The sequence below is a fragment of the Temnothorax americanus genome, unplaced genomic scaffold, assembly GCF_048541705.1.
Source record: "Temnothorax americanus isolate GAGA-0224 unplaced genomic scaffold, ASM4854170v1 Scaffold26, whole genome shotgun sequence".
Lineage (NCBI taxonomy): Eukaryota > Metazoa > Arthropoda > Insecta > Hymenoptera > Formicidae > Temnothorax > Temnothorax americanus.
This window is the reverse complement of record NW_027509401.1, coordinates 1,832,750-1,860,056: the sequence shown is the minus strand read 5'-3', so window position 1 is coordinate 1,860,056 and position 27,307 is coordinate 1,832,750. Positions and strand designations below refer to the sequence as shown.

Sequence of the window (27,307 nt, the reverse complement as noted above, 5' to 3'; positions counted from 1 at the left end):
TATTCTTTTTTTCAAAGAAGAGATTAATTATATGTAAATTTTTCACATTGATTTACATTTTATAAAAAAAAGGATCGACTTGCATTTGTGCGCGCAGCTTCAATTTGCTAGGGCCTTGCTCTACATACGTTACATTACAATTCCTCACGTAAATTTCAGGCGACGGAGCACAACATAACCGACTTGGTGGAGCAGAACATGCCGTGGTACTGCAGGTTGCATGCGGGAGTTAAATTCATGCAGAGGCTTCCTCGCACGGCTACAGGGAAGATCGCTAAGAAGGAACTCAAGCAGATCGCTAAGAGTTATGCGACAAATTAAAATAATATTGCAATTATTGTCATATTGTTGTTATATTTAGAATATATATACTATTGTGTGATAGTTACTGCCTTTTAATATTTGAATTATTTAAAATCGTTTAGTCTTTCTCTCTGTAATAATATTTTATGTATGTTACACAATAATCTATATGTACCACAACATAATGTAAAAATTCTCTCTATATACATCATACAATACATAATATCTAATAAAGTAATTTGATGCAACCATGCAGTGTGTTATAGAGATTCACCCTTTATCAAATTTATAGAGTATCGTTTTATCGCGTACTCGTGACTCATGTGTATTCGTTAAGTGATTATCAATGAAATATGATATTACGATAGTGTCATGAGATACATTAGAATCGTATCGCTATATACAGATTTATAACAAACCAATTAATAAAGCGATATCAGATAAACGGTTTCAATGGAAATAAACGATTTTCTGAAGAGCTGTACATAAATTGATTGCTATTCGTGTATATATGTATATGTATGCATAAGCATAATACAAAACGCTATTCACGAATATAAAATGAGATTTAAAAAATAGCTTTCGATATTTATCTATTTTTATCGCTCGTTATATCATGAAACACAAATGAACAGCATAAGGTGCATAAGAAACATCGCCAGTAAAGTATCGTTATTATAAGCTTACAATTGAAAATAATGGAAAATCTTTGTGGAAACGTTAGAACGAAACCCAAGAGATTTTTCCGAACGCGTCTTTGCTCCTCTATTTCGCTTGTCATTGTTGAGGGCGGATTTTTCCGTCGCAGGACATTCATGTTATATCGTCCCTATTACGTACGTCTGATGATGAGTACCACGATGTAACTCAGTATATATGCATTAAAAAGATAAATTCGAGCGAATCAAGAGAAGCTCTGTGCACAATACTGCAAAATACGTTCGACCTGATTGCTTCCAGTATAAAGGAGACAAAGAAGTAAAATAAAAGTAAATTTTCTTATTCGACGAAAATGTGACAGCGTAAATGTATACGGCATGATATAATGCACGACTGCATTAACAAGTATGAAGGATTGCATTGCACTATAAGACACAAGCAATATAAAGATGCATATATACGAGACACGATTAAAAGCCGATAAATTATATTTATCATCGTATTTTATATAATTATAAGCATAAATGGTTAATAAACGTGTATTAAAGTTCTCCATCGTTTAGTAATGCATTTACAAAATTAATGTCAATTGCAATGAACCTCATGGAACAAAATAATCTTTCCTCGTTTTAAAATATATCGATTTAATTATTTTAATACCAATAAATAAACACATACGCCAGCATGTTCAATTTCTTGAAAATATAATACTTAAGAAAAATGCACGCGAAGAAATGCACGCAAAGTGGCGGTTGCCGTGGTTATACCTCCAGCAATCGCCTTCAAATGTAAAGTACGCAAAACTGCGGCGAAGTTTTAATATTTGCTTTACGGCGTGTTTAGTCCGGCCACGCTCTCTCCGCTCGACAAGAAGAAAACTCAACTAAGTGTTCGCAAGTAAGTAAACGCGCGAGGCTCAAAAAGAAGCGCGCCGAGATAATTTCATTCTCTCGCACAATCGCCCAGCTTTAAAATCAAAGTGGTTCAGCGCTCCACGGCCGGGCTAGATTAAATAAGTCGAATTTAATTAAGTTATTGCGGCCCGCGCGGAACTAAAACAACCGCAAAATAAATAATAAACTTCACGTCGCACGGTCGTCCGTGATTAAGAGCAAGATGATTACAGGTACCGGTTACAGGGAAAACGCAACGCTCTTCGCGCGAAGAAATCGCACCACAGTCGGTCTTCTTTAAGATAAATTTATCGTTTGCAAGTGACGGCCGAGAAATAGATGGAGCCGACGTAGGGAAATCGAGAGGATTTCTGCAGACTTCACGAGAACGTTAAATTCATCGAGACACTATACCGCGTACGAAAAATTGATAAGAAAGATTGAAACAGCTTGCGCGGAAGATTCACTGATAGATTCAATAACTGTGCAAAAATACTACTATTATTAATTTATAAGATTGTATTTAACACTATATGCAAAATATGTTCAATTTGTTTATTAATGTAATATCAATATTCGTAATTGTGCAATATTCATCATTCATACAAAATATCTCTTCATATGCAATATTCATTTATACAAAATATCTGTTTAATTAATGAAGATGGCTATATTTTATCAGGTGTCATCGAAAATTTATTAACATTTTAATCTTGATTCTTATACAATAAATAATTAAAATATCCCGAATTTTATATGCTATTGAATTAAACATAACTTTTTTATTTCAATCAAAATTAAATTTCAATTATTCAGAATCATGAAACAGAAAAGTTTTTCGAGTGAAATATATCACTCTAATCGAGTGGAAATTCACTTGAGCAAAGAGTGAAAATTGAACATATCTTACCGGGTAAATATTGACTCGGTTTGTCGAGTAATTAGATCACACTCGCGCACTCGAGCGAAATTTGACTCGTGCAATGTATTTGAGTGAGAACTTATTGCACTCGTTCAGAGTGCCTTTTTCAGGTGTCTGATTTTGCTGTTCGCTCGTTCTTAGAGTAAAGTTTTACTTAAAAGGCGAACATGTTTCCTAAGGCTCACCATACATAGCATTTCTACCTGTTATTTTAGAACGTTGGTTACCTATTGATAAACTAACTAATAGTTAATTATACGGAAAAACGAATCGTGAAGCCGCGAGTTGATGCGGTCGCACGCGAGGAGGAGGCTCTTCGTCGACATCAGGACGTGATGCACGACGATCCCGTCCACGGGGAGGCCCGCGAGGCCGTCGCGGCTACGATCTGCGCCCGCGGAATCACCACCGTGCGAGCATGACCGCGACGTCGCGCGTCGGTGACGAGCCTGACGGTGAGCACCTGGGTGTGCGACGGCCAGAAGCCGGGCACCTCGATCCTGTGGAAGACCGTCAAGGTCTTTCAGCAACACTTATATACGGAGAACTATAATACGCCTACATGTAGGCGATACTGAACGACCTATGCGACCAGCTGACCGGCTGCACCCTCGTCGTCGGCGGCGACGGACGGTTTTACGGGAGGCCTTAGCAAATTAACCTAATCAACGTTTTAAAATAACAGGTAGAAATGCCGTGTGGTGAGGTTATATTAACCTTAGGAAACATGTTCGTCTTTTAACACGATATTCACAAAATCCACGCACTAATATCCACAATTCTTCGAAATCTTTAGGCAGACAAACACATCAAATATACACGTAAGTCCGACACGTCACGTCTCTGGCACGGGCTATACTCAACTGAGCCACGTTCAAGTAAATTTTCACTCGTGTAGTTCGAGTCACAGATTTCACTCGCTTCGAGCGAAAATGAGTGTAAAGTCACTCTGTGAAGAGTTGTTAATAGTGCATTCACTCAAGTCAAGAGTCAAATTTTCAATCGAAAAAATTTAGAGAGTAGAAGAGAACCAGAACTCCATCATTTATGATAAGATTTTGAAAATACAGATATTAAGTTAATAGAAATATTATAAGATATTAAAACATAAAATAAGTTGCTCAAAATATCTAGAAAATAATGTTATGCGATTCGAATGATGGTTGCTGCTGCCATAAAATTACTAGGAAATGCAACGTGCTTTCATCTCGGTTTAATATTGCTATCTAATTTTAAGACTAACATTTATAGTGACATATAATGCAATAATTTTAGCCGAGTAATCTAAATATTTGATGCATGCAGCGACAAATATGTGACATCCTAAAATCTAACTAAAATTATCTATTCTCGCTGGATAGTCAGAGGAAGAAGAGAGGAATGTGACAACGGCAAAGGACAAAACTATATAATACGTAAAAATGAAGAATCGAGAAAGGATGCGGCCATAAGTAAGTGTGAGAAATAGAATAAGAGCCTCTTGTGAAATCGATTTTTTACAATCTCACTGGAATTACATCAATAATTACTGGCGTAATTATCGATAAATACATATCGCGCAAATCTGTTGACAATAACAAAAACCACTGCATAAACGATAAGATACGTGATAGCAATAAAAAAATCTTCGTAAAGAGAGATATTATATAGATAGCTTATCTTGAGAGAGTGTTTTATAAACAAGAGTTCTTAAAAACTCTTAATCGAAACTGGGTTTCTGATTTGCATCTAGAAGAAGAAGAGATATAAATATAAATATAAATATAAATATAAAAGTAAAAGCATTAATTTTTATAATAATTCTAATAATTATACACGATCTGTTCTAAAATTTCAATCTTTATTTAAAAAACCAATTTTATGTAATTTTATGTAATTTTTGAAATTTGATTTGTTATATTTATTCAAAATACGTTCTATCTGAAGCAATAATCTTTACAGCGTTCGTATAATTTCAGGGAAAATCAGGGAACATTTTCAACTTCAAAACAGAAAATAACTATACCGAGTGAATGAAGCAAGCATATGGCCGGTATTCATGGTCGCATCTTAATTTAAGACCGTCTTAAGTACAATCGTAAGATGTCATAAACTAATCACAAAAGCCGTATTAGCATCTTAAAACATTACTTAAGACGATTTTAAATATAAAATGCGACTATGAATACCGGCCTATGAACCTTTACTTGATAAGTCCAAAACCTACTTTCTTCTGACATCACAGCAAATGAATAATGTAACGTAAAGAGAAACGCAATTCTACATGGTCAAAAACAAAGTGTCATAACAAAAAATTCCATATTTCAATAGATGGTCTAGTTGCACAGTTAGAAATAAAATAAAATTTTTGGAACAGATATATGTCTTAAGTTGAAACAATAAGATTAGCAAATAAATAGTAAGTAAAAGTACTTTTAATGATATTGATAATGACTCGATTCTGAGAGACAGAATATTGCAGGTAATCTAATATATCGTTATTGATGTTTGGCAAATTCTACAGATTGCGAATTTATGATGAATGCACAGTATCAATAATACCTAGTAAACATTGGAAAACTTATAGATAAGATTTCGTTTGTTTCCTTGGTTTCTCAATATAAAAAAAAATCACAACTGGCTGAATTGATAATCAGTATTTTCACAGTGATTCAAAATATTATCACAATAATCGATTTGTTCGATTAGATTTCCTAATCGATAATTTTAATATTAGGTGAAATGTGTACGTGTATTAGTATTTAATATAAAAATATAAACATTTGTACATAATATAAAAGAATGTTTCATCATTAGGATCCGTAAAATGTGTCACATATATACATATATTCACATATTTCTTGACTAATAACAATATTTATATTATAATATTAGATAAAGATAAATATTTCTGTAATAAACATAATCATATTATTCATACTAAATTCCGTAATTTCGACATTATATGTTCGACGTTATGTTCTCATTACAAATTTCTGCAATGTTGCAATATTATAAAATTAGAAGATAAATAATGTATTTCATTAATCTTCATTAAACCGTCAATTACTCATACTTATACCATTAATTAATCTATTATTCACAATTGCCCCAAATAACTAAATAAACATATGTGCTTGAATTCTCTCGCGGATAGAAGCGTTTGCTATAATTATCTAGTATCACGAAAAACCACTTGAGAAATGTCACATTTTACGCATCAGTAAAATGTCATTTGAGAATGAACGTTTATACGAGGCAATCGAAACGACATTTGTCAACGTTGTCAGGAAGGACAGTAGTAGCTCGCGAATGCAGCAGAAAAATTTCACAATCGCTGCGCACGGCTGCGATAAATTACCGTGGCGTCGAATCGGCGCGATGCATATACAGCGCAGCGCCCAAATGCAACTCCGTTTCGATAAGCGTATTTTTATCGCCCGGCGCAAATGCATTTTGCAAACCGCCGAACGGGAATTCCTGCGACCTCATAAATTTATTATGCCGCCGAACAAAAATTTTCGAATAATTCGGTGCGGCCCGTATCTCTTGCGAACGAGCACGTTTCAAAGTTAGATATTTATAAAAGATAATTGACATTAATGTGTGTGTGTGTGTGTGCGTGTGTGTGTACGTGTGCAATAATTTAATTTAATTTAAGTAAAACGAATATATACACGATTTCACATAAAGATACGCGATTACACGTAAGGGAGAATTTTTGCCTTTGCTATACTTGTTTATACTTGTATGCATATATTTAATAATTGTCAACAAATTAATAAATTACGATACACACGAGTCAGGCGCGGTACGTGATGGTGCGCAAGTAAAGAAATTAATAGTTACAGAAATAACGAATTATACAATGTATATAATATACATATACATTTATTCCAACTTGATGATAAACAGCGCGATGATTATTTTTTGTCGGATTTGAAACACAGCTATCTTTGGAACAGTAATAGCTTCCCTCCCCGCCGCGGAATTAAATCGACGCAATTTAATTATTTTTTAAAAACTGTAAAAAATTTAATGCGAAAAATATTACCTCAGGATTCGAACCTCGAACCTCCCTCATTCCGTGAAGGGCGTCGTACCTATACGACTACCGAGACATGTGGTAATATTTATCGCAATGACCGGTTAATAATAGTTACAAACGCATTGTTTTTAACCTGTGTAAATTCAAATATGTAATTTAATATTTGTATTTTCATAAGAGAGAGATACCCCATAACTATGATGCTTTCTAAAATTTCACACTTCCCTAAAATTTTAATTTTCTTTACTTTATCCATATATTCTTAGGTATATTTAAAAATTTTTTGTCCGAAAAATTACATTATAGTTTTGTTCAACAAGGAAAATGTAATGTATATATAGCAACATAAAATTATTCTAATTTTTTTCAACGACAAAAAATAATTTAAAAAAACAACTTAAAAGAGTACAAACTGTAACAAAGACATTATCATTCCACGTGTCGTTCCATTATTAAAAGAATAATTTAATTGCTTCTAATTTTCCTAATATGTTGTGCTAAAGTGAATACAAATTAGCTAATTTATGATTGACCAAGAATTTGATTACAGGTTTGATTGTACATTAAATAGTGGTGGGATATTGATAAAAACCTGATATAAAAGCATTCTGCCATCGATACCACGCGATAATATATTGTCCACGTGCCAAGCTGCGATTACAGTTGCCAAGAAATCTCTACAGACATGACGATAACCAACGAAAAAGCCTACAAACAGGTAAGAACGCGTTATGGTAAAAATGATCGGAGTGACATTTGCGTCAGTTTATCACGATATACCCTCGCTTTTCTTCAGTATGTACCGTCGTTCAGAATCGAGGATAACGTATTGATTGGTGCGGAGGAAACTCATCCAGGATGCACAAACATCGGAGAACTGATTCTCGATAAATTGAGGAATAAGCCGGATTTTGTCGGACAGGTACCGTCGCATGAAAATCTAATGATTGATTAGGCTCCTTTGCGTTCATAGTTTTGTAAGCTTCAATTAAAATTATTCGATTCAATAAAACTAAGCAAACTTGGAAATGTCATAGGTGATAAATAAAAAGGTAAAAAGATCTTTCTAATTTCTCGTATCAATTGGAGATTATATAGATTATATTGGAGTTTATATAGATATAGTATTGTGTGTGATCAATAAACTTTGAACATTTATAAGAAAAATAAGAAAACAAGAATTATTTTATGAATAACGTAACGCCGAATAAAAAATAGATTTAATCGATGTAAAATCATACGTAAAACTAATTCCATTTTTTAAATTTTATTTGTGAAATATTTAGATAGAGATTGCTCCGGGAAAAGAGAGTACCTACGCGGAAATGAAAGAACGAAGTATCAAATGTGCCCTCTGGTTAAGAAATCACGGTATCCAAAAAGGTGATAAGGTTGGCATATGGACTGGCAATCACATCGACACCTACGTACCAGTATTCGCAAGTTTATATGTTGCCGCGATAATATGTCCGTGGGATAACAAAGTATCGAAAAGTACGTCATTGCTTATGTAAATATATAATTGACTGGCTGAATAACTTATACAACTACAATAATTTAGCTATAATAAAACTATAAAATTTATATTGCGTTCTAATAGAAAATACAATTGCTGAACTGATCTTTAAATAATAATTGGCAAAAAATATGTGACCGTTAATAATTTAACTATATATAAGTATCATCATTTTCCAGTGTCGGCGCGGTACTGTCTGTCGTTAACATCCCCGAAAATGGTCTTCGCGGACGCAGAGTCAGTCGAGAATCTGGTGGAAGCAGCAAAAGAAGAAAATCTAGAAGTTAAAATCGTAGTTATCGGGAGTTTACCAGGATTCGTGTCTTTGACGGACATTCTTCAGGATCGAGTCAACCCGTCAGAGATCGATGAATTCCGTTGCACCGTAGTCGATAATCCTCATGACACAGCGATGATCTGTGCTTCTTCCGGTACAACGGGTATGCCAAAAGGAACAGAACTGTCTTATGTGTCCCTTTACAACAGTATCACACCCATCGAAGAAGTTCATATGATCAATGAAGTGACATTAACTGTACCTACGATACGATGGCACTACGGACTGACTGTGCTGTTCGAACTGATTATGTCGAACGCGAAATGGATTATTGTTTCAGATGAAGTAGCTATGGACAATGCTCAAATATGCAAAGTTGTTCAAGATTATGGGGTAAGCTTGAGAAACAAGTATAATAATTCAAATAATGGAGTAATAATTCAAACTGATATTAATTCTAAACAATGCCATTTAAGCAATGTCTTAACATATTTCGCGAAATTGAATCCAATTTCAAATTCTTTATTGTACATATTTTTAAATATGGAAATATGCACTCATCAATAGAAATCCAATCTTTCATTAATATTACAAAGTATATAATTGTTTAATATCGTGAATTATTTTTTTAAATATCAATTTTTGGTTACGTATTTAAAATTTAATATATAAATATTAAACTTTATTAAAAACTCTTTTTCCAGTTTTTTGCTTTTTAAAAATATTATTTTAATTTAAAATATTGTTTTTTTTTATCTGCCGTCAAAGTTTAAAACTAATTTACGATACTGTTTGCTTGTATTCATCATACTTAAAAATTAATTTCTTATTATTATTAATAAATAAAAGCAACTATTTAAGACAATATATGCCTTTTTCATTTTCTTAGTCAATAAAACATTTTTTTCTAATAACTAATTTTCTTTTGTCTAGTAACTAATTTTTTATATATATTCTCAGGTAACATGGTTAGGATGTGATATTTCTTTTCCGAACCGTGTACTCAAATACAACATTTTACAAAAATATCCTATGTTGTCTCTGAAAAAGCTTGTTATAACTGGTGGGCTACTTACAAAACAAACACAAGAAGCTATCGCGAAAATGTTGCCTCATACCCAAATATTAAATTGTTATGGTAAGATAAATTATATTGATAAATTAGAGCCCCGTGAATACTATGGACATATGATTCCATGCAAACAAAAATATTTTATATCATTATTTTAAAAGATGCTTACTAAAATAAAATATTATTATGTTAAACTATACACAAAATCTTTATATAAAATCATTCAATTTTTCCTTCTAGAATATTTTTAATCATCTGAGAATATTTTTTCAGGCTTGACTGATGCCGGGGGATTGTGCGTGAGCCAAATGAAAAATAGTAAGCCAGGTTCCTGTGGTTTTGTGACCAAGGGAATACGAATAAAGATAGTGGACAAAAAAACCGGCCAAGTTTTAGGGCCTAACGAGAGAGGTGAACTTTGTATAAAATCGGAATTTATAATGAATGGTTATCATAAAAATCCCGAAAAAACTAAAAGTGCTATTGATTCAAATGGTTAGTATTCAGACAAATGAAATAACATCTGCTTTGACGATATCTTTCAATATTTTGTTATTACATATATATGAATTTCATTTCGCTATAAAAACAATTATTTTGATCAACTTTTCGTACTCGATATAAATTATTACCATAAAAAATATGTTTCTATGTTATAATGAGATTGCCATGTAATATAAAAATTATCAAAAAAATTAAATTTTACATTAAAATATATATCTAAAGTAACCTAAATAAAGTTTAATTTACGCATATAGGCTGGCTGCATACTAAAGATATAGTATATTACGACGAGGAAGGTGAAATTTACTTTGTCAGCAGAAATTCGGATTTTATTAATTACGGAGGCATTAAATTATCACCCGCGGAAATAGAAGGAGTACTTGAAACTCATTCTTCAGTTCTCAATGCCGTGGTAGTTCCAGTACCAAATGAAATGGATATAGAACATCCTTTGGCATTTATTCAGACAGTAATCGGAAAAGAGGTACATCATAATATTGCCTGATATTTAATTTAAAAATTTTGTTTTTCTTAAGAAATATATATAAATCTACAAAGAAAAAGCTTTCTTAAAAATATATAAAAAATTATATATTTTATATATAAAAACAAAATATTACTACTTGTAATTAAAATTCTTAATTTTTCATCAAGATTATTACAACAAAAATGATAATTTAGATATATCGTATCCAACATTTTACTTAAAAGATTTGAAAGAATGTAAAAAGATTAATAGAATATCAATTTATCTTTCAGGTAACAGAGGAGGAATTGCATGATTTAGTAAATAAAAATTTACCAGACTATTGTAAGCTCGTAGGAGGAATCAAATTTATGGACAAGCTTCCACGTGTTAGTACTGGAAAAATTGATAGAAAACAATTGAAATTATTGGCACAAAATTATGCCAATTAAATTAAAAAAATATTATATGTATATTCAAAGATAAATACATATATATAGTATAATATAAACTGTCTTTAAAAGAATGTGTGTGTGTGTGTAAACGATAAAAAATGTTTACAAAATAAAAATAAAGATAAAGATAAATATAAGTATTAGTGTTGAAAAAAATACATCAGTTAAAATTTTAATATAGATTATTCTTTTCCCACTCCAACTCTCAAAGATTATTTCCAGTTTATCGGATTAAATTTGATTGCACTGCGGATTCATATCAGACACATACATAAAGTTTACTATCTTTTAGCTGCTTTTACAATTCTTTTTTGAGTGTATATTACTCGTATATTAAAAACAATGTTTCCTTCTTTGAATATCATTCTGTCGTCGTCTTTTATATATATAAAAAGCACGTTTACAATTAATCTTTCTATAAAATTTTACGGTGTAGAGACTGTAAAGAATCTCATGAGAAATAATAAACTAAGTATATAGGGGCTCTCCTGAATAAATCAAATAAAGGAAAGTGAGAGAGGCAATTTTGTTTACACGCTGAAGATGACACAAAGAAAGTGTCGAAACGTCCAAATATGTATTAACTAATATATTTTATCTTATTGACTATATTTTGATTGCGCGCATTAATTACCGCTCCGATTGCCTCTCTCATTTTCCTTTATCTCATGAGAAATGTTTCTAAAAATATCTATTCAAGATTGATAAAAACAGATAGTAAGACATTGGGGACCTGGGTTAGTGGACGTATGTCTGAGTGGGTGCGAAGAGCGAACGTATTGATATGAGGAGAAGTCATCACGCTCGCTCGGAAACGAGTAATAAGACTAAGATAGAAGGAAATCACGTTATCAATGTCTTACTATCTTCTATTTTATATGCCTCGCGGTGTTATATCAGTACGTCCTTGCTTTTCCCGCGATTTCTTATCTCGCCGCCAATCATACGCCCAGGGAGCCCGATTCTCTATCGACAAACGTAATGCGTAAACTCTGCTCTAACAGAAAAGCTGCAAGCTTATTGGCTAAAAACTGTGCGATAGCCAATCAATTTGCAGCCTTTTTGTTAGAGCAGAGTTTGCGCATACGTTTCTCGTTAGATAATCGGGCTCCAGGCTCGCTACCGCTCACTTGCCGCTCTACTCTGTGCCGTACTCTATACTTTATGCCGTACGCCCGATAAATCGCACGAATTCGTCTCTCTATCCTAACCTCTCACTTATATAGTCGTGTCTTTACCCCTTTGATTAATCCTCGCTCTTCGTGTTTCGCTATTTTCCTCCACTTTTATCGCTTTCTCCGCTATTCGCCTTTCCTCTCCCTCTATCTTATCTGTGGCCGCAATCGCTAGCAATATCCTAAGCTATAACATGTGTTGCGCACGTGGATTATACGCATTGTGATTTCCCTCTATTATATCCTATATTTCAAGTATTTTAAAGTGGATTTTAATGCATTGTACTCCCTCCAAAAACTTATTTTCTTCAAGAAATATATCCCCACTTCACACAAATTCAATAGTATACAATTTTCTTTAAAGTGACCTATATGTAGTACCTCTTCCTTCTAATTCTACGCTGTCTGTCCGCCCGTGACAAATTTCAGGTAACAACTCCAATCATATTTCTTTCTTTTTATCTACAACACAAAAGTCTGATATAGTCCTAATTTAAACCAATGTTTATACATATACATTTTCATGTATATAAGTGTTTAAGTGGAGAAAACAGATAATAAAACAAAAACGAACAAACTCAAATCATCAGTGATCATTCGGTCGTCGTGAAAGTAAATACAATAAAAATCGTTGTATAATTTTTAAAAATGTGTGAACCAAACACAGCGACTCTTAAAAACAAGGTATAATATATAATTTATACTTTTATTCTTTATTTAACAATGTGCTTTCATTTTTATTGCACGTAATAAATCTTTGCATTAGTGTTATATTATTATTTCATTTATTTGCAAATATGTTATCTTTAACATTTCTGTATTCATAGATATTTTTATTGCTAACATTTGCTTTAAAAAAAAAAGAATATAAAAGGGATTACGAACCAAGCAAAATATGCGTGCTAATAATGTATTAATAATTAATATATATATTTCATCGATTTTTAGTAAGTGACGGTTATGTTATATCACACTGAGGATGACCTCATTATAAGTCAGAACGTACGTAGCATTATTAGCACGCATACCTTGCTTGGTTCATATAATCCTCTTTATATTCTTTATTTTTAAATTTTCGAACTTTTTTGTTTTTAATTGCTTTTTATTTATACATATATATATATATATATATTTATTTATAGTTCATATTTTATAATTATATTAAAACTGTTAATGTTTATAAATTATAAAACCGGTTATCGTTACATTGTTTTAACAATAATTTTCTGATGAAATTTTGTATCATAAAGGAACCAAAATTAAAGAGAGTCAAAGATGACATCTTACTAGGACCAGAATTTCCAATACATAGAGAATCTGTCAATGTGGCTGAAACGATACTAAAGACCTTAAAAAGCAAGCCTGATTGCATCGGCCAAGTTCTGTACAACTTAATAATCTTCAATTGCATTTAATAACTTATCGTTATAAATGATTATCATTTAAATTGTTCGTCTATAGGTGGACGTTCTTACGGATCAACAATATACCTATGCCGAAATGAGTGAGCGCAGTATTAAGTGTGCACTTTGGTTGAAGAAGCAGGGCGTAAAGCCAGGTGATATAATCGGTCTTTGCACCGACAATAATCTGGACGCGATTATAGTATTGTTGGGCATCATGTATTTAAACGGCAAATGTAATACGTGGGACCATGAACTCTCCTTAAGTGTGTAATCTTGCTTATTATCGCTATTCCATTACAATTATGTCCTAAAAGATTATATCGTATAAAAATATATGCATTTAACTATATTTGTCTCGTACATAAAGTAAAAGAAAATTTAAACTTTATAGATTTATAAAACGTTATTTAGTAACATATATTTTAGATAATTACAATAAAAGTTTAGAATTTATATAAAGTTTGTCAAATTCGCATTTTCTTTTAAAGAATTCAAAAAAATCGATAGTGTAACTTTTAAAATTTTTTAATTAATCATTTATTTATTTATATTTTAGCGACGGCACGATATTTCCTCTCGTTGACATCACCAACCATAATTTTTACGATTCCGTTGTCAGCCGCGAATTTAACCGAAGCAGCGAAGGAATTGAAAATGGATGTAAAAATAGTGGTCATTGGCAAACTAGATGGATATGAATCAATAGACGATATCTTAAGGGATCACGATAGTCGCGAAATTGTCGAATTCAAATGTACTCCGATCAACAACCCGGACGAAGTTGGTCTTATTGTTTGTTCTTCGGGTACTACGGGTATGCCAAAGGCTATTGAGATGTCGCACTCTGCTATGCACAATCGTCTTCTTTCTATAAAAGTTAAATGGTTGAAAGGTCACGTTTGCATGTTTACACCGACATTACGTTGGCAATACGGCGTTATAGTTGCATTTAAGGTCATTTTGGCATATTCACCGAGAATTGTTGTACCAGACATTGTGACAGACGATAATGCGATTGATATGTATTGCCAGCTTATCGAAAAATATCGAGTAAGAGAAAACAGAATTTCTAAGCAAAACTAATTAAAGTTTAATGTTTAATTTCGATGGAATTAAAGTTAAAGAATGCGATTTTAATAATTAATATTATATTTTTCACGGTAACTTTCAGGTAACGTGGTTTGGTACTGACCCATTTATTCTAATCCCGTTGGTTAAGACGGACGTATTACAGAAATATCAATTGTCAACATTAAAAATTATAATTACTTCCGGTGCTATTTTCGCAAAACAACACCAAGAAGCATTGAGAAAAAAATTACCACATGTTATAATTAATAATGGATATGGTAAATCATCAAATTCAATTTACAAAAATTACCAATAATCAACCTTTTTTTATCAATTCAATTTGTTTCTGGGCACATTAAAATTTATATATAACAAATTTTCCAAAAATATCTATCACATATATTTTTTGCGTTTCTTAATTAATTATAACTATGCTAATTAATTAAATATTAAACATTGATATTAAAAATTAGATAATAATAAATATGTTAAATTCCGATTCTTCAAAAATGCTCTTTAGTCGAATAAATTAAGAAAACAAACATTAAAATCTTAATAAAAAATTTAAGTAAATACCTTAAATTTATTTACAAAAATGCGAGATACCAAAATCTTAAGCTTTTGCTGTTAATATTACGTAAATATTAATACTTTGTGCTAGGAACTACCGATGTAGGAGGTGAACTCACTGATCAAGATGAGCATAGTAAACCAGGATCTGTTGGTTATCCCGTAGTTAACGTTCAAATAAAAGTGACAGATACAGAAACCGAAAAAATCTTGGGGGTTAATCAAGTTGGAGAAATACGTGCTAAAGCACCCTCTGTAATGAACGGTTACTATAAAAACCCTGAAGAAACCAAAAAAGCTTTCGATTCTGACGGTATGTAATTTAAACATTCAATCGAAACTGTCAATTAGCAATACTAATATTTAAATGACCAAAAACTGCAATAGAGAGACAATAAAATAGCTAAAAACGGCAAAACATTTCAGGTTGGTTATGCACCGGCGACTTAGGTTACTACGACGATGATGGAGAGCTCTTTATCGTTGGTAGAATATCAGAGTTCATTAATTTTAGATCAATCAATGTCTCGCCCGCCGAAATCGAAAGTGTTTTAGAGACTCATCCTGCAGTATTCCAAGCGGCGGTAATAGGAATACCTCATAAAATCGATGAGCAGCACCCAATGGCTGTCGTCTCTGTAGTGCCAGGTAAAACGGTAAGTATTGCGATCATTTTTAATTATATTAAATATCAAGCATTTTTAAAAAAGTAACTTTTTCGAGATTTATACTAGCCAGACATCATGTTCATTTATCAAGTCTTCTGTTCACAGATAACGGAGCAAGAGCTTATCAGTTTAGTGGAAAAGAATCTGCCAGATCACTGCAGACTCCGAGCTGGTGTCAAGTTCATGGATGAACTTCCGCGTACAATTACCGGTAAAATCAGGAAAAAGCAGTTGCAAAGTATGTTCGCGAATTAAATTGCGTTAAACTATACATACATTATTAAAAGATCATATATATATGTAAGCAAATAATAATAAATAATAAGTAAATAATAATAATAAGTAACTCGTTGCCAAATATTTTTGGAAAAATTCGAAGTAATAAATCTTAATGCGCATATGAAATATATAAACAGAAAAAACATACAAGTTATTTTACATGCGTATAATTTTTTAAATAACTTGTATGTTTTTTCTGTCTATATTCATAAGGATGGCCTCATTTCACGATTTTTGAAAGGTACATTCAAAAAGAGACCCACTAAACCAAAGTATATAATACTACTTGAGACACATCGTCTTAATCGTCTGTTCTTATACGTATATAGAGAATCTGCATCCCTTAAGTCAACTCAAACTCAAGGAAGCAACGGAAAAAGTCGCCACACTTCTAGCTCTAACCACAGCTCATATAGAGAGATTGCAGACATTATTTTAAATATAAATGTAGATAATATCGTATTTTCGGAATCAGAAATGACCATTAAGATACCCGACTTAATAAAAACATCGAAACCAGGTGCCTCTCAACCTGAGCTGGTTTTACCCTTCTTTAAAGAAAAACCGAGCCTTTGTGTAGCTTCGGCTATTTCCGATTACTTAAAGATTACAAAAGATTTCAGAACAGGGAAAAATAAAAAATTGTTAATCTCAATGATTAAACCATATAAAGATGCATCAGCTCAGACAATAGGTCACTAGATTAAGGTCCTTGCTAAATAAAGTGCGTATAGACACAAAAATATTCACAACGTACAGTACAAGACATGCGGCTGTGTCTGCAGCTTTTAGAAATAAAGTAAATATAGACACGATTAGACGTACAGCAACGTACTCGTTCAATATTAAAAAGCTATAAATAAATAAATAAAAAAGAATGAGTTATCTTTCAACTCTGAAAGTCTACATTTCTTCATCATCGAGAACGAGACGTGTAATATAATTGACCGATCAAACGAGCCCGCCGAAGGCACCTAATTGCACATCATAAATACCTGCGTCGAACTTCCGCATGGTTGATTTAAGCAAATGAACTCGCGGCATAGTGCGCGAACTCGTGAAAATTAGCATTTTGATGATTCCGGTTTTAAATGTCCATAATTGATTAATCATCTCTAATGCGAAGCGTCGGTGTGCGAGTCGTTATCTCTTTTCTATGTAAACTCTGCTAGCAATAATACAGTAACCGGATCTGTTTATTCGACTGATTACGAGCGAAACAAACCAGCTCGCTGATTGGTGGTTTTTCCGTGTTTTCCCGGGTAAAAAGCAAATCTCGTAAAGACGTAATTGCTATCACAATTTACATCGATCGTTTGTATTCGCAATAACGAAGCTATTTGCCAAAAACAAATATTTTATATTTTATGCATTAAACCGTTTTATGCATTAACATATTTAACGTATGTATGAGAAGATATAGAAATCGTACTTTTATATCATTAAACTCCGATTAGTTTGAGAGCGAGTTCAAATTTTGATGCTAAATATACATGAGAAGACATTATATAGCTATTTACGCGCGAACGACGGAAACGTGACACTGAAAATGCATAACATACATTTTTCCATATTTATTACCTCAAAAATGAAACTCTCTGAAATGATACTGAGGTAACGCTCAGCATTAAAGTAAAAATCTCGGCCATCATCAATCGATGGGAAAACGTGAGCAAATAAAATTGTGTACGTTAATGCACAGTCAGCATCGCTCCATCCACACGATTGCATTTGAGCATACGAATATTGCTCAAGCAATATGCCACGCGTCGAGTTAGGCGATATCATACCGGTGCAGCGCAACTCTCATCCCCCCAGTGTGAGCTCACAACAACTTCGGAAACATCCGGGAATTATCCCCGAAATATCTGCGGCGGCCGCGTCCCAGGTTTCCCGTATACATACGCAGTGCGAAACGCGAATTTATGCTTCATAAATAAACCGACAGATAAGTCGAGAGGAAGGTAGAAAGAGAAAATGCGCCTTCTTCAGCCGCCAGTAATTCCCGGGTATTCACTTTCGAGAGTGCACCGGGGCTCATCCGGTGCACGCGAGATCCTTCCGCGCGCGGCGAACCCGACGGAAACTTTTACCCTTAATCGTGCCGTATCTCGCGCGACTACCTCCACGAGCGTGCAACAAATCGGCTTTAAGGCGTACGCCATTATAAAACAGACTTCGTGCTGTATCCCAGCTTGCTGCTTGCGTGTGGCCTCGTCGCGCTTTCCCCCCTTTACCCTGATCTTTCCCCGCGACTTTGAAAATATAGAGAGGTTTAAGTAATGTGGCAAGATTAAAGATTTCACGCTTGCCGGAAAAAATTTGTTGCCGATAACCGCGGATCTTAATAAAAATCGCGGGGACGATAAATGCTCGCGAATGAGCGACGAGCGGGAGATTGAGAGATATAGAGTAAAATATTCTCTATAGTTTTACTCCGTTATCTAGTATTTTAGTAAAATGGTTTTATCTCTGCTCACTGCTTTATAAAATTTATGCTCGCATTGTTATAAGTTATAACTAATTACTTAAGAAAAGAAAATTCTATTTGAAGATAGTTGTAAGCAAAACAATACATGCGCTAAATAAGAAATAGAAGATTTTGAAATTTTAATGAGACATAGATACAAGTCATTGAAGTACAGATTAAAATTTTTAATGTTAATTTTATAACATTATGTTAACATGACTGCATTTGTACCCCAGTTATTGGTGCAAATAGCACAGTAAATTAATATCGCGCAGAAACTGCGTTTGTAATATACTTCGCAATGTCGCGGTTAAATATCTTAGCAAATGGAAAAACATCATGAGCGGAAATATGCGTTCTCTCTAAATCTGAATCAGTGACTATTCACTGAGTTTGAATAACATTTGTCGCGTAACTGGAGATTCCTTGAATACTTAGCGTAAAAATGAAGGACTTTCAAATCTTGACCACTTGAAGTAAGTCGTGCTTGAGAGAACGTGTTTGAATAACAAACGTGATACACGAAACGTAGAATTTATAATGTGCATTTTCCTACATTACATATTCTTTAGCATCACATTTCCGACAATTAGTAACCCATTGATGTAAAATACAAACAACAGAATTTTATATAATTAATTAACATAAAAGTAGCAGTTTATTTGAAAATGAAGGATATGGAATAAGCTTGCCGATTAAGATCAGTTTTAAAAAATGCACATTTTTATCACGGCATATATTAGGTTCGCGTTTATCGATGATCTATTTCACTGTTTACGTAAATTTTATAAAAATACATCAACGTTTTTTGAAAAATTATACACCGAATCGTTTTTGAAAACACCGGTTAACAATACCCGTGTAAATTCATCGAGTGAAAAATGGCTTTAAAAAATTGCGGTTGCCTTTCTCTGAAAATGTATAATTAGTCACGAAACGAATGGCGGCCAAAGATCGAAATCAAATTTGACTCCGCATAACGGGCGATACATTCTCGCCAGAGAGCCATTAAACGATAAATCGCTTATTACCGGCAATTAATATCGCGAACAACGGACATCCCGTTAATTCTCGTTTAAACAAGCGCGCGCCGTTTCGGTTGAAATTCATTCCGCGTAACAGCAAACTGCGTTTTCCCCGGGCCATCTTGAACTATGCGCGCGTTTATATCAGTTCGCGGATGTAGCTACAATAAAAGCAGCAACAGCAGCGGTATAGCAGCAGCAGCAGCAGCCGTCGCCGCCGCTGCCGCCGCCGGAGATGGAGCTCGACAAAACTAATTTCTCTCGGAAACCAACTCCTTTTGTGCACTTTTTAAAGTACTACTTCTCTTTTTTGAGTGAAATTAAAATCCTCGCATACTTCGTGGAGGACGCGGGAGCGGTAGATAGATTCGCCTATTTCCAGCGCTGCGCACATAAACCAGGATCAAAAAATGTATACACATACCTTAGGCATGCAACTGTCGCGACATAATGCGGTCCTGGCAACAAAAAGCTGAAGAAACGAGCGGGACAGAGAGCGGGAGAAAAGTGCGATCTACAATTAGCATATGATATAAAATAGATTGTATTCTCTAATGGAAAATAATCACAACTGCGAAAAATTACAGGTATTGTAAATGTCGTTTCGATTTTTCTCTGTTGAAAATTTCTCATATAAAGAGACGTATAATCGAAGAGTAAGAAAATAACTCGATAAAATTTTACATCAAAGGACTTTTTTCGTCTTTTCTATTGATGAAGTTAAAAAATGAATAATTAACACAGTAATTATCATTTTTGTAGTGGTAATATATGGTTTCATATAATCTGAAAAGTTAAGATGCAAAAAACGTGCACAGTCAAACTATATATAGAGAAAGAAAGTTCAACTATAATTTGCCAAAGAATTTTCAGTCAAGAGGAAGTGCATTAGCCTTATTGTATTAAATATTTCAACGTTTACAGCAGAACCATTGAAAATAATCTTGCAATTTTGTCTTATATTAGCGAGCGAGTAAGAAAAGAGCTATTTACGACATCAGCGGACGAAAAGAAAAGGTCGAAGAAGACTCCGGAAGGATATAAGAAAGGAAGGATGGAGAAATATATATATACATATATATATAGGGCTGCAGGCAGGAGCCTGCGAGTCATAAATCGCGGACCTTGCTGCACGGACTCGAGATAGGAACGTATTTTCCGACACGCGGGCGCTGCAAAATTTTAAGAACTTAATCGGCCGCGTGCACGTTTCATGAGAGGAGCGGCTTGTTTCTAATTAACACTGATTACTGATGTCCGATCCAGTCAATTTCGGTTATTATTGCGCACGTTGAAAATCATCGAGCAAGTATTTAAAATTAATTTCAGGACGCACTGTCATTGTATTTTAATCATTACAAATGGTATACAAAAAGCATCGTACGAATATAATTAATGCACCGTAAATATATATCATGAGTATAATTAAAGATTAGTAAATTATACGATTTTAATTAAACAGAGAAAATGAAAAGATTGATAATTTTTTCATATTAGAGTCATGAACATTAATAGCAGTATAAATCAGTCAACTTTAATTAATACCAAATGTATGCTCATTTACAAAAAACAATTTGTCGTGCTAAAATTCCGTATTTGATACATATAGGTACAAATACATAATTAAATCAACGCAATCAAAACTTCCAACATATTGTCTAAAATTCTAATAATTCTGTTAACCACTGTTATGTGACTGCAAGAAAACCACAATACAAAACTTAGAAACGCGAGGTTTTGTGATTTAGTTTTGGACAGATTGTCGCGTCAGAATTTCGAGATTTTGTCCTCGGGAGCGGAAGTGGCAAGGCAAGCAACGTGAGCAAAGTTTTCATGTAACAACGTCAAACAATCTATTGTAATCTCCATTGATTCCGCGGCACGATCGAAACTTGGAAGATACGCGTCTCGTAAGTCTCGTAACCGGAAAGTTCAAAAACCGATTGGTTCCGCCACGCATTCGATTGCTGCTCTGATGAAAATTGGGTTTACATATATATAACTCTTATAAAAATTCTTCTTATAAAAAAAAGTTGTTGTATATTTCTGCCATGTCCTGGCGACGTAATGTCGATTTAATTTTATGTCGACCGTATTTAATTTTTTCGTTGAAAAAAAAAAACAAAAGCTTTTGTAACACAAATATCCAAAAACTTTTCTTCTTATTTGTCATACTTAGCAATGCATGTGTTAAAAGATGTAAGAATCAGGCAAGCTATTTGAATGGTTTTTATAACGAAAAACTAAACGTTAGTTTTTATTACTTTAAAAATTTCTAAAGCACTTGCTATTTATGGAACTTGGGATGTTGATACAGTTTTCAAAAAATTGAAGGTTTTTTCCCCTAAACGAGCTGACTATTGGTTGCTTGACTGAGCGTCTCGTGTTGCTGCTAAGGTAATGTCGCGAGAGAGAACGGTGCCAGATGCACCTTGTACATCCGAATTTATCATCGATATCAACTTGAGATCTGTGGGAATGCTTAAACACATTTAACACTTAAGCGTCAAGAATTATTAATTCGTGCCATCCTGCGTCATGCTCAAATGGAATGTATTATAGTTATGGAAGCTCAAGGGAGAAGCAAACGGCTCAAGTGGGATTTGATGCTGCCGTTGTATTGAAACGAGACACCATCGAGCGGTATATATATAATAATAATGTCGATTTTATCTGCGATAAGGCCGATAATGAGTCCGTGTCGGGTTCGAGAAAACGGAAAGAACGTCAATTAACAGAGAACAATTAAAGTGGAATGTGATCCAGCTAAAATGCCAGCTTCTAGTCAAGAAAATCTAGGTCGTCTGTACTCACAATAAGAATTGAAAAATCGCATATCACTTATCAAAACTTAACGCGATAGATGTGAGGATAGTCGATAGAAATTTGCTACAATAAAACATATATATATATATATATATATATATATATATATATATATAACTGTTTGTTAATATTTAAAAATATATTTTCAGAATAACGTGCGAATGGAAGTTTCAGTTTTCTTTTTAAAAATTAATTAATGCACTTTTGGATATAATAAATGTAGATAATATAACAATGTTCTAAAGTAAAAAAGAATAGACCACAAGTATAGTTATTTAATAAAAATCACGTATGTTCAATACATACAATATGTTCAGACAGCATCGTCGCGCGATGAAATGCGAGACTGATTTTCGGTGCATGTTTCCCGATGCGTGGAGCAGTTGCCGGCGGCGATTAATTACATCGGTATCAGTTCCTATTAACAGGAACGGCTGGCGGGCGTCGATACTTTCCGATAAAACGGCTAAGGTTAATATCGTCCATGGATGCACTCAGCTCCCGGTCTGGGTGACACTGATAGCGAGCGGAAGCGGAAAATCGATTCGTTCGCGGCCATGTAACCCGCCGCCGCCGCCGCCGTTTAAGGGATGCACGGCACGGAAAGTAATACGGCGGATTACTCTCCTATAATACTCGTGAGCGCATCGACATTCTAATGCAATTTGCAAATCGATGTGAAAAACGCACCGCCAACGATCCCGGTCTCTTTATCGAGATCTCGAAAATCAGCTTGCCGCTTGACGAAATAGAATCAATCTGAATACTCCTTACAATTCGATAAATATCGCGGTAATATTTTTTAATTTTATAATCCTTTAAATTTGACTACAGCGATTAAGAAGGTTCATGTTTTGTTGGAATTTTTCTAACGGCCGGACTACCAACTCGTATTCGTCGACAATAAGATTCTAATTTGCCGTCCGCGGGGCGTTGGAATTTTAACCCTTCCTGACTCTTCGTTCTGCGATGTAATATTGCGGTTCATTCTGTTTGGAATGGAGTTGCAATTCCAACATCTTGCGCCTTATAATAAACGTATAATAAACCGCGGCTTGCGAGACGATTAATTTATTCGGACAAAGAAATATTCTTTCATCCTGCTTTTATTGGCATAAACGCCATTACTAAAGCCATGTTTAATATGCGCAAGAGAAGAAATTTTTAGCTTATAGTTCTAAAATATCTCCGTATTCAATTAATATCATATAATATATTATATAATACATGTAATAATATTATATATTGAACTTGGAATATATCCGTTGCGATGTGAACCTTCACTTTGCGGTGTGATTTTTATTAATTTAATTCATATTATATTTGATAGCTATTTTGATTTAATAACTCCGAGATTAAAGTAATGCTGAAAGACTTTGGATCTTGCGATTAACTATTTCGTTCCGATAGTTGGATGATCGTTCGCGACGGTCAATGTCAAACTGTTTTGGTTACAACACGAGTAGCTCGTTGAGGCCGAACTGTATCCCAGGATCGAACCCGTGGTACGCCGCAGCACTTCCTCCTCAAGGTTCGCGGTTCCACTGGGAATTTCAGGTTCCTCCGCTCCGCTCCGCAGAGACCCACGAAACGCCTCAAAGTGACCGTGCGGAGCGTTAGTCGAGAAGCCGGTTATATATTTTAGAGACTCAACTTTGCAGTCCAAATTGCGGCGGCGCCAGTTTAAACGTGAATTTCCTACCAACTTTATGACTCCTTGATATCTGTGTCATAATTAATTTATGATATAATATACTAATGACGGGAACTAACTTTGCGCTGTAATAAAGGAAGGTTTTAAAATCATTTATTCTCTTGAGGAACAGTTAAGAAAGAGAATAAAGGATTAAAAAAAAGAACAAATTTTAATTATTTATTTCTTTATCACGTTTACCGATAAATAATAATATTATGATTTACGCGAAAGGCTTTGTTCCGCCGTTAGTTTTAGCAGGGTAAGATTTGTGTTTATGTAAAGTATTCGCGGCTCATTTAATGCGTTAATCCTGCTAGTAACGGCGGCGTTAATTCGTCGTAAAATAAACGCACGCGCCGGTATTCACTAGTGAGAAAGAAAAATAAAAGCTCTCTGCCTCGCGCGCTGCGAGCTAGAACGAGAATGAAACTTAAAGGTGGGGACCTAAATATTCCGCGTGCTGGCGAATATTCGCGGTTCGACGAAACTCTATCCGTCTGAATAACGCCCGACTCGATCCAAATGAACTTTTCGTGCGGAAGAAGCCCGTTGGTCGGTAGAACCGCCGTGCACACTAGAAAGTAACTTCGTCCTCTTACGGAAAAGCGCTGAGGCAAAACTACTTGCAGAGCGGAAGCAACTTGAGGCGATCGCTGTGTTTGAGAAATTCGTTGTTGTACGTACGTCTATATGATAATGTTTCGAGATTTCCGCCCACAAAGACCGCTACGAATCTCGAAGTAGAATGCGATACGACGACGCCTTCCGATCGTGATTTCGCTCTTTAATCTTAAATGTATATGCAATATTTTAAATAATTTCTGTTTGCACTACATTTAATTGCAGATTGCCTTCAACGTCCAGGGGTCTGGGAAACGAGGTGCTGGACGAGTTAAGGTTGATTCACACTATACGGCACGGACCGTCACGTTCCGACAACGACACGTACGTTCACGTACGTTAGACAAGGATGGAGACAATAGGTATCCTTGTCTAACGTATGTGTCGTTGTCGGAACGTGACGGTCCGTGCCGTATAGCGTGAATCAACCTTTAATAGGACCGACTGCGCGTGCAGAGATTGAAGAACGACGTAAAGATAATATAAATTTTTGGGAGTAAGTATTAAAATTTTGGAGATAATATATACTTGCGTAAAAAAAAAAAATTAACACGAAAATTTTAATGACGTAATATCTAAACATAATATTTTAAATAATTTCTGTTCGCACCACATTTAATTGCAGATTGCCTTCAACGTCCAAAGATCATACCTCTGGGTCTGGGTGAGTCCACCTAATACACTTTATTGCAGGCGCAAGAAACTGAAATATCAGATTCGATATTTCTTTTGGATTCGCAACAAAAGTAAATTAACGCTAAAGCGTAAATGTATACTTATCGGGAAATAGTTTCTTATACAGCTGAATTTCCTGTACGTGTGTGTATATAAAATTTTGAAATTGACGCCTTGATTATTATTGTGATATGTAAATGATATTAATCATGCAACACATGTTGATATTGTTACGTCAATGCCTTTTCTTGCAATTGCTGAATAATGAAAATCGAAAACAAAGATTAAGAATCACAGAGAGACAATTAACGAGATAGAATTCTTATACACGAAAAGGGTGGAGTTGAGAAAATTCTGATGTACGCGGATTTACAGAGTTTAACAGATTGCTACGATGTTGCAAGTTCGTGGATAACAACAAAGTTTGCAGCACAATAATATGCAAGTATATATTTGTTGTATTTCTGCTACAGAGAATTTAGAAAATTTATCGAATTTATTTATACAAAGAATTTCAATCAATATACGCTATGCACGATTTATTGATGTTATAAAAACAGATAAATTATTAATGGATAATAATTACAAAATTAATTGTTTACATAAAATTATTTAAAAAGCGTGAGAAACTACGTATTAACGAACCTACGAAAAGAAAACACATCGGATTTTCATATTTTGATCTTATTATATCGTATAATACAATAACGTCAATTTCTTAAGAGACGTCGTAAGCAATGTCGTATGTCGTATGGTAAAGAAATATTCCCTAAAACGTTTGATCATTGATGGTCATCGTGTAAACATTGTTTCCTGTTAAACTTCATGACAGCCAGGGAATGATCGATCGCGAAAAAGCAGCGAACCGACATCGATAGGGCCGGACACGTTTGTCACTTGAACCGCGATCGATTGGCCACGACGGCATCGACGACGACGGGCTATTTGCGAGAGTTCGTCAAAAGCGGAACGATAAAAAAGAGCGGAGAAACGCGACGAAAAACAACGGAGACGCGTCTGTCGCACGGTGAAGGAGAATCCGAAAAAACAAACGCGGGAGCGGCGGGAGCATTGCGAAGGAAACCGTGAAAATCGGAGGACTGGGCGACGAGCCGATCCCCCCGGGTGAAAATGAAAAAGGTCTCGGCCCGACGAAGTAATGGTAGTCGAGCAAACTGCAAACGGGGTACGCGGGGTGTCGGGTTTGCCAGGGATGTGATAAAAACTCCGACGATTAATCCCCTTTGTCATTTAAATCGGGGCCAATGCGTGTCACGCGGCCGTGGTCGCGTTGTCAATCGTTATTGGAACGGTTATCGATTTATTGCGACTCCCTTTCCCCGTGTGCCACACAGACAGGATTGCGAGTGTGGCGTGGGGAACTAAGGGGCGCAAGTAACGGCACGTCGATGATAATTAAAATTTGAGTAGCAACGGTAACGGGATGTTTATGCAATAACACGTGAAGCGATAGCTGAGTCTAAAGTGTATCGGCCGCGCGTATCGGAGCACGTTGCAGGTTTAATATTGGATTTTCTCTCCCCGATAGAAAAACCTACATTCTCTTTTGTGCGCATCCTGCACTCCTATTTTAATCGTTCACCATTCTCCTTTTTGTACATCGTTCTCCCGACGTCTTATAAGTTAGCGGAACAAATTGAGCAGAACCAATTCTAACTAATATTTTTATTTGTTGCTCATTTGTTGCTAAAAAATCGAGACATTATATA

At 34.5% G+C, this 27,307-nt stretch overlaps 2 protein-coding genes across 7 annotated transcripts in view; both read left to right on the top strand.

The window, feature by feature from the left end:
* The window catches only part of LOC143899281 (uncharacterized), a 34,891-nt gene extending 21,936 nt beyond the window's left edge, over window positions 1-12,955 (top strand). For 4 of the 6 annotated variants that reach the window (XM_077409474.1, XM_077409473.1, XM_077409475.1 and 1 more), the window contains one exon: window positions 160-554. In XM_077409474.1, coding sequence (XP_077265600.1) covers window positions 160-321 — 162 coding nt within the window. In that variant the 3' untranslated portion in view covers window positions 322-554. Of the gene's footprint in view, window positions 1-159; window positions 555-4,209; window positions 4,230-7,355; window positions 7,524-7,601; window positions 7,728-8,091; window positions 8,300-8,500; window positions 8,992-9,558; window positions 9,737-9,943; window positions 10,166-10,428; window positions 10,659-10,933 lie in introns of those variants that run through there. The other 2 variants (XM_077409472.1, XM_077409471.1) reach the window with 2 other exon arrangements.
* Window positions 12,814-16,327, top strand: LOC143899282 (luciferin 4-monooxygenase-like). The gene is made up of 8 exons (XM_077409476.1): window positions 12,814-12,954; window positions 13,521-13,649; window positions 13,732-13,939; window positions 14,233-14,726; window positions 14,848-15,025; window positions 15,409-15,630; window positions 15,744-15,973; window positions 16,091-16,327. Exons 1-8 carry the CDS (start codon window positions 12,919-12,921, stop codon window positions 16,238-16,240), a joined length of 1,647 nt encoding a protein of 548 aa, XP_077265602.1. The 5' UTR covers window positions 12,814-12,918; the 3' UTR covers window positions 16,241-16,327.
* The last annotated feature ends 10,980 nt before the right edge of the window (window positions 16,328-27,307 follow it).